The sequence below is a fragment of the Garra rufa genome, chromosome 9, assembly GCF_049309525.1.
Source record: "Garra rufa chromosome 9, GarRuf1.0, whole genome shotgun sequence".
NCBI lineage: Eukaryota > Metazoa > Chordata > Actinopteri > Cypriniformes > Cyprinidae > Garra > Garra rufa.
The window spans coordinates 19943669-19952828 of record NC_133369.1 but is presented as its reverse complement, the minus strand read 5'-3'; the positions used below and the strand labels follow the sequence as shown (position 1 = coordinate 19952828).

Here is a 9160-nt window from a genome sequence, read left to right as displayed (position 1 = left end):
GCAGTTAGTCTACTGTACGAATATAAACAACACAATGACATAAACCGTGAATAACTGTACTGAGATCATATGATGTTTATCTGATGTACGCGACTGTAATGTAGGCTATGAACGTACATTTTTAATAAGCAGAGGGAATTCCCAACATTAACCATTTACATGCTTAGGACGTTTGCGTTGTGAAAATGTACAGTGAGACTTCAGGTATAAAAACACTGACTTGTTATGTGATGTTTTCTCAATAAAATCGTATAGTTTCCTATTCATTCAATGGAATGTATGCGAATACTAGGGAATACTAATATGGCGGCGCGGTGGCTTCACTTTTATGACGTCATGAGCAATCCAGTTCTCTATTATAGATCAGTGGTTTCAAGGCACTTCAGTGGACCTTTAAAACAAATCCACATATTTCAGGAATAACTGAGACTAGCTCCTGTATCAATCAATGCTCCGCCCCCTACAGTTGAAGTGAAAGTTCCCGTCTGTTGAAGGTGTTGCCAGATATTCAGATTGTGACTTCGAGTGCGTCTTTGATTTAAACGTTGTGTTTCTGAAATGGGAAAACAAATTGCGTTCATTCTTGTAAACCTCCTACACAAAACCTGCGTTTTTTATGATCTTCAAATATCTTTTAATAACCTTGCTATTTGTATCCTATCGTCTCGCTGTAATTATTTCCTGTTGCGTTTGTTATGAATATCTGGCAACTCGTAAAGCGATCCGTGGCGTGAACATGCGGTAGTAGGAAGTGGTAAAGAGACAAAACACCAGTGCGCAGGCGGTTAAAGGGAAATGCAGTATATTTTAATTTCCATCAGAATAAATCGTCTTTGATAGCGCACCTCCATTTATCACTGCTGTAAGTACTGCTATGGTTATTTGAGAATTAAAAGTGATGTATATTATCTAATCTAACCGTTCCAGTGTTAGTCAGTTTATCTGCAAGGCCAGTCTGTTAGATGCATCCTGTATGAATCAAATCATAATTCAAATGTCAGTAATATGAAAACTGGTCTGATGTTGTCGAAACGTTAAGATAACTTCAGATTGACTGTTGAATGACTGGTGCCTGGTAGTGACTCCATGAGCTACTGACCTGTCATGACAAGTTGGAAGAGTTTGGTTGGGTAAAAACATTGATTTAATTTAGGCTTTAAGTACATAAGGATATCAGCATCCCATTGTTTCATTGTAAGTAATGATGGGATATTAAAATATGGGATGACTGGTTAAATGTTGGCAGTTTTCCAAACTGAATAAAGGGATAGTTCACCCAAAAAGTATTTTCTCCCTTACTTTTTTTTCCTAATGGAAGTAAATGGGAACCAGCAACTGTTTAAATACCACATTCTTCAGAATCGTGTTTTAAGTTCAACAGAAGAACGAAACTAAACGTTAGGTAGAGCAGATGATCACAATTGTGAATTTTTTGTGTTTGTGTGTGTGTGTGTGTAATCTGTAATATCCTTTTAACCGAAAGCCAGTTACTATTTGAATGTTAGATTGATAAACTTGACTATGAAAAATGTATCATAAACAGTGAGACAGTTGTTATGGTTTGTTATTGTTGTACACAGAAAGATGTCACCAGATGAGTTAGTCTACCTAGGAATCCTTGCTGCATCAGTACCTGTAGGATTCCTATTCCGCTACCTAAGTAAGTATAACAATGTCATTCTGTGTTAAAAATGAGTAAATACAGGTGAAGAAGGATAATTTGTCATTGACGCTGTTTTACATTATTTTTATAATTGCTCAGCCCATCACACAATGTCGTTTTATGACAAAAATACAGAATATTAAACAAATACCACAACTTGAAATCCCACCTCACATACCATACACACATAGACCCCACCTAAAACACCCCATAGATTACAGTTACCAACAGATTATTTATTATTGTTATGTAAATTTATATTGGTCAAATACAAGTACAAATCTGATTGCCCCTTATTAAATTGATTTTAATGGCTGTTCCAGTTTATCAGTGTTACTTCATCCCTGTATGAATACTCAGTGCTGACTGGAATAATGAAATGATAATGCCACGGATGATAAAGCTTACAGGGATAATTCACCCAAAAATGAAAATTCTGTCATTAATTACTCACCCTCATGCCGTACTAAACCTGTAGGACCTTTGTTTATTTTTGGAACACAAATTAAGATATTTTTTTGAAATCCAAGAGCTCTCTGATCCTCCATTAACAGCAAGGGTTCTACCACAGTCAAGGCACAAAAACGCAGTGAGGACATTGTTAAAATAGTCCATGTGACATCAGTGGTTCAACCATAATTTTGCAATGCTAAGAGAAAACTTTTTGTGCACAAACAAAATTGTATCACAACGCATCCACATGGTGCTTCTGACGTAGAACACACATGCACTTTGCATTGTTCACGAGCAGAGGAAAGCAGGTGCATGCGTCATGATACTTTCCATAATGACATCCTAGGTTGACAAGCAGGAGAAGAATTGTTGAATAAAGTTATTTTTGTTTTCTTTGCACACAAAAAGTTTTCTTGTAGCTTCGTAAAATTATGGTTGAACCACTTATGTCACATGGACTATTTTATCAATGTCCTTACTACCTTTCTGGGCCTTGAACATGGTAATTGTGTTGCTGTTTATGCAGGGTCAGAAAGCTCTCAGATTTCATCAAAAAATATCTTAGTTTGTGTTCCAAAGATGAACAAAGGTCTTACAGTTTTAGAACGACATGAGGGTGAGTAATTAATGACAGAATTTTAATTTTTGGGTGAAGTATTCCAAATCTCAATATTCAATTGACAACCGATGCATGGAACCAAGTTCCCAACCTAAATAATTTATTTTTTGATAATTCATTACTCGCAGATGTATGTCGCTATGGGACTTTAAATAAAACCCCCTGAAAATTGTCATATGCATTATTTCACAGGTCCTCCAGTCAAGCAGGGGGTGGCATTGCTATTAGGTTTGATAATCTCTTTAGCAACCTGTGGGATCCACACTCTACACTCTTTGTGTACAGTGTTGGGAACATGGCTGATTATAAAGGTCAACTGGCGGTTAGTATAATATGTAGTTGTCTGGAGTTTTACATTTGATTTGCCGTAATTCCCCTGTTAACTTGCTCTCTGTCTTGTTTTTTTTATTTAGAAGTGCCCCTGCTCTGTCTTTGACTTGGACGTTTCTGTACCTCCTCTTTTTCCGTCTGGTCACCTGGTTTGGCCTCCCTCAGCCAACACCTTTTGCCAATGCCATTCAGCTTCTTTTAACACTGAAGGTAAATCACAATAAAATAAGACACATTATCAATGTTTTAAACTCTTGATATCCAGCCTTATGGGTGAGACTTCTAGTTCATTATCCGCTATAGGGAAATAATACTGTTTGCACTACAAACCAGTTTGATCATAATTAAGATATATGGTAAGATACACTCATTTTGCAATATCAAGCCGCAAAACAAGCTATTTTGTAAGGCTAAAAATAGCTGGATGTGGATAAGACTGGAAGCCAGACTTCTAACATTTACAAATAACTGTGAGCACTATTACTGGAATAAAAAGTGTATATATTGAATGAATTTTGTTTTGAATACACAGATGGTCAGTTTAGCCAATGAGATACAAAGTTATCACTTGGAGAAGAAAAAAGAAGTGAGCACCTTCTCCAAATCCCCAGTGGTGGGAGGACTTTCCCATGAGCCTTCACTTTATGACATTATATCATACAGCTACTGCTATGTGGGCATAATGACAGGTATTTTGCATGATTTTTGTTGATTTGAATACGTGGAAATGCTTTTGAGTCTGTTCAGATGTTCTGTACTGTTTGTTTTGCATGTAAGCTAACATGTCTCTCTCTGTTTTTCTCTGCTACTAGTTCAGTAATGTGTGAGTCCAATTTCTTTTTATAACTAATTGTGTTTATTGCTCCTCTTTTGCCATAATTTGTCCTCCCAAACCGTGGCTCACTTTTCATCCCAAACCTCCATTCCTATATTTCATTCTATCCCAATATCATGTGTTATCTTTACCTATCTGCTTCACGTCTTCATTGATAACTTGTACCATTCTCTTCTCACGTTCCTTCACTTTCCATTCTTTCTCCCATCCACTCTTGCCATTGTTTCCCAGGTCCCTTCTTCCGTTATCAGACGTATGCAGACTGGTTGCAGCAGTCTAATCCTCTGTCATTGCCGGGTAAAGAGCCCTGCCTGCAGAGGCTGAAGATGGTTCCTGTTTTCGGAGCTCTCTTCATAGCCGTCAACTCTGTCTTTCCCTTGTCTTATGTCCGTACTGATGAATTCCTGGAGCACAACTATTTTTACAGGTTTGTTTTTTCTGGATTACAAGACCATTCCTAAAGTCTAAAAGTAAATGCCAAAGGAGATGTTAAAGGTATAGCCAAAAATTTAAATTCTGTCATTAATTTCTCACCCTCATGTCATTTCAAACCTTCTTCGGAACACAAATTCAAATATTTTTAATGAAGACAAGATGGCATGGAAGACAAGAAATTTTGAAAAAGTATTCTCATAGCTTTGTAAAATTAAGGTTAAACTACTGATGTCAAATGTATGTAATGGAGTATTTTAATGATGTCCTTTCTACCTTTCTGGGTCTTGAACATGTCAGTTGCGTTGCTGTCTATGCAGGGTCAGAAAACTCTTGTATTTCATCAAAAATATCTTAATTTGTCTTCCAAAGATGAACGAAGGTCTTACGATTTTGTAATGACATGACATAATTAATGACATATTTTTCAATTTTGGGCGAGCTATCCCTTTAATTTATTTAATTAATACCACCACAGTTTTTATTATATTGAGACTCATAGTGGTATTACATTTCAGGTTTTTCTACATGGTGGCAATATTCTTTGTATTCCGGATGCGTTTCTACTCTGCGTGGTGTGGGGCAGAGGCGGGCTGCATTAGTGCAGGTCTAGGCTGTTACCCCCAGGGAGCGCTGTCCAAACCTGGAGGAGGGCCAACGGTGAAATATAGGTAGGGTAATTAACTTTATTACATGATAGAGTTGCAATGTACTTTTACAGTTTGACTGTAACTTGTAAATAAGATGACATGAAGTCCACCTACAGATATATCTATACCAGGAAACAATAGAACTTCAATTATCCAAGAAGACAAAAATATAGTTACAGGATCAAATAAAACCCAGTGCCAGAGGACAACAGGAAGTCTCTTAAGTTGTATTTATTTGATCCAAAATTTATAAAAAATAAAAAAAACAGTAATATTATGAAATATTATTGCTATTTTAATATACTTTAAAAGGTCATTTATTCCTGTGATGCAAAGCTGAATTTTCAGCATCATTATTTCAGTCTTCAGTGTCACATGATCCTTCAGAAATCATTCTAATATGCTGGTTATTATAAGGATAATTGGGAACAGGTTTTGCTGCTAACTGTTTTTTTTTTCTAACCAGTGATACGTTTTTTCTTAATTCTTTGATGTATAAAGACTAAAAAAGAATAGCATTTATTAAAAAAAAATAAATAAATTTGTAACTTTTTGTTCAAATGTTTGGGGTCTGTAATTTTTTTTCTCTCTTTTTTTGAAATTTGAAAGAATAATAAAGTGTTAAATTAATAAAAAGTGATTATATTGTTAGAAAATATTTTCTTTTTAATGCTTTATTCATCAAAAAATCCTAAAAAAAAAGTATCACAGGTTCAAAAAAAGAATATTGAGCAGCGCATCTGTTTTCAACATTGATAATAAATCAGCATTTTAGAATGATTTCTTAAGGATCATGTGACACTGAATACTGGAGTAATGATGCTGAAAATTTAGCTTTGCATCACAGGAATAAATTCTATTTTAAAGTATATTAAAATAGAAAACCAATATTTTAAATTACAATAATATTTCACAACATTGCTGTTTTTTCTGTATTTTTAATCAAATAAACGCAGCCTTAATGAGCAGAAAGGCTTCTTTAAAAAAACATCCAAAAATCCTACTGATCTTAAACTTTAAACGGCAGTGTATTTATACATTTACTCTAAATTAAATATCATATTTAATAAATAAAATTGTTGCCAGAACTGTATTAAAAACATTTATAAAATACTAAATACCAAAATCTGTAATTTAATGAATGGCATGAAAATTTTATACTAATTTTGAGAATTGCTAAAGATTCCATTTTAACTATTAAAGGTATTCATTTTGAATAAGTTGACCTTTAACTTTTAGATAAATGCCAACAGTAATCTAAATCTATAAGAACAAGGGAAATGAGCATCCACAATTAAATCAGACAATACACATAAATTAAAATTAATCTCTTAATATCGTCAATAACTGATATGGCACCCATATATTGTGCATCCCTAGTGTAAACAGTAATTATAATAAAAAAGGCAATATTTCTTAAGTGTGTATCTACGAGACACTTAGACTATCTGCAGGAAATTAGAAGCGTACTTGTGGTTTGATAATGTTAATGAAATCTTGTTTATGTTTCAGTCCTGATCCAGACACAGCTGTGGAGTATGACTTTAAAACAATCCAGAACATCGACTGCTATAACACAGATTTCTGCGTGAAGGTTCGGCATGGCATGCGCTACTGGAACATGACAGTGCAGTGGTGGCTTCACAACTACATCTACCCCAATGCTCCTTTCAGAGCATATGCTCTTAGGTACAACCATGTACATTTGACCTCTCAATTGCCTTTCAGATGCATTGTGCTCTTAATAACCATCACTAATTTTCATTTCCTTACATTTACAACAGGGCTGGCTGGACTATGCTCATCAGTGCTTATTGGCATGGCCTCCATGCTGGTTACTACCTCTCTTTTCTCACTATCCCATTGTGTATCGCAGCAGAATCGGCCATGGAGGCATCGGTCAGAGCCCGTCTGGGGCCAACAGGCCAGAATATCTTTGACTGGATCCACTGGTTCCTCAAGATGAGGGCGTACGACTGCATGTGCATGGGTTTTGTTCTCCTGAAAGCCAGCGACACCATCTACTACTGGAGCTCCATATACTTCATAATTCACATCATCGCTGTTGTTTGCATAGGAGTAGGACAAGTGATGAAAGGAGGTAAAAAGAGAGAGAGGAGAGAAAGAAGTGAAGGAGAGAAAGAGGATGTGGTAAGAGCGAAGCTTGAGTAAAACGAATGTGACGTGATGATCTTGCTGATAACTGGAGAGTTGGTATTTTTACAAAAAAAATCAACATTTCCCAACATGCACTGTAACAGCCATTAACTGCCATCAAACGTGTTTTGTTTTTAAAAAACAACATGGATGATTAATACACGATAAACCGAGGAACATCAATCTTTATTTTATTAAGTGAAAAATAGCTTTCAAATACCTTCCATGATTTAAATGTTATCAATTATTATTACAAATGTTGTTTGGTTAAAAACAGTGCAGCCATATAGATTCATCCTGACCAGTTCAGTATTGTTTAAATTATGTTCTTGTTACTTTAAAGTTTAAACAGTTGGAAAGGAGATTTGTATTATATTTTAATAGTGGTTCACTCCTCATCAGTGACCTTGGGACTCAAATGAATCTTCCACACAGAGTACTTACTGTATAACTGAATCCATCTGTTTACAAAAGAAACTGATGCATGTTGGACCCGTATCACTACTTTGAGCACAAATTGAATGGTGTCTCAGAGGTAATACAACCTGTATGTATGGGACATTAAAAGTTAGTCTGCCTTGTTTTCATCCATTCTGATGGATGGATTGAGAATCCTTTTGTTAATGTACACTACCAGTCAAAAGTTTTTGAACAGTAAGATTTTTTCTGCTCACCATGCCTGTATTTATTTGATCCATTTTTTTTTTTTTGCTCTACTTTGGATAAAATAAATACAGGCTTGATGAGCAGAAGAGACTTTAAAAATAAAAAAATCTTACTGTTCAAAAACGTTTGACTGGTAGTGTATGTGTCATGTGTATCAATATTATTATTATTATTCAACAAAGAATGTGAAAGTAGTTGGTAACCTCCTTTTTTTCCCACACCTTTTTCACTTTCAGAGAATAGCAGTGAATGTTTTTGCTGTTATGTTCATCATTCGTTTAGTTTAATACCACACAGTGTAAAGTACAGCTTAATATTAAAGATCCTAAAAATAAAAAGATATTCTCAGAAGTTTTGTTCTTACAACATCAAACTATTACATAAGAACGGTCCTATTTTAAAACATTTAGATGATTTTGTCCTCATACACTGGATGGTATAGAGCTGGTGTTTAGTTTATTGATCGGTTCAGATTGTATCCTGGTTCCTGTAATATCTACCTGCTATGTTGTATCGCTAATGTTTACTTTCTGGAGTAATAAACACAAAATGTGTCACTCAAATCTTTGAGGTTTTGTTTTACAAATCACAGTAGTTTGATTAAAATCTCAGTGATTTTTATCCCTGCCAAACTTCCTTCTCTTGGTGGAATGTCAGTTTGGAGATAAAATGTGTTAACAACCATCATCTGATTTTTTTACAGGAAGCGACAGTTTTTATTACAGTCATACAAACATTTTTGTTGTTGATTTTGTTTTTTGCTAATATAGCTGAAATTCTGCTTTGACACGCTACTATTTAAAAGGTTTTTTTTTTTTTTTTTTTTTTTTTTACATATTTTTGCAAAAAGTCTCATGTTTAATGAGGCTTCATGTATTTGATCAAGAATACCATTTAAAAACTAAACAGTGTTGTCAAAAATGATTACACATTTAAACCCCTGTTTTCTATGTTGAAATATTTTAGAATTTAATTTATTCCTGTGATGGCAAAGATGAATTTTAAGTAGCCATTATTTAAGTTTTTAGTGTTGCATGATCCTTCAGAAATCATTCTGATATGCTGCTCAAAAAAGCGCTAATTTCTTATTACTATCAATTTTGAAGAGTTGTTCAGTTTAATATTTTGTGTAAATTGTCATACTTTTTTAAAGGATTTTTTGATAAACAAAGTTCAAAAGTACAACCAGCGTTTAACAAGTGTTAAAAATTGGCCATTTTAATTAATGTTTTTAATTAAACATTCATTGAGAAAATGAAGTTTTGATTATTTAATTCTCTTGTTCATTTAAGAGTGGATGATAGTGATCTGATTTGAAAGTCTGACTGTTAATATAAATCCTTCGGCTCATTCCC

The 9160-nt window shown here is 34.4% G+C and overlaps 1 protein-coding gene across 1 annotated transcript; it reads left to right on the top strand.

Moving 5' to 3' along the window:
* Window positions 1-737: 737 nt before the first annotated feature.
* Window positions 738-8368, top strand: mboat7 (membrane bound O-acyltransferase domain containing 7). The gene is made up of 9 exons (XM_073847351.1): window positions 738-862; window positions 1581-1660; window positions 2928-3057; window positions 3149-3275; window positions 3598-3754; window positions 4132-4327; window positions 4851-5003; window positions 6495-6671; window positions 6767-8368. The coding sequence occupies exons 2-9, from the start codon at window positions 1585-1587 to the stop codon at window positions 7152-7154; spliced, it is 1404 nt and encodes a 467-aa protein (XP_073703452.1). The 5' UTR covers window positions 738-862; window positions 1581-1584; the 3' UTR covers window positions 7155-8368.
* Window positions 8369-9160: the final 792 nt, after the last annotated feature.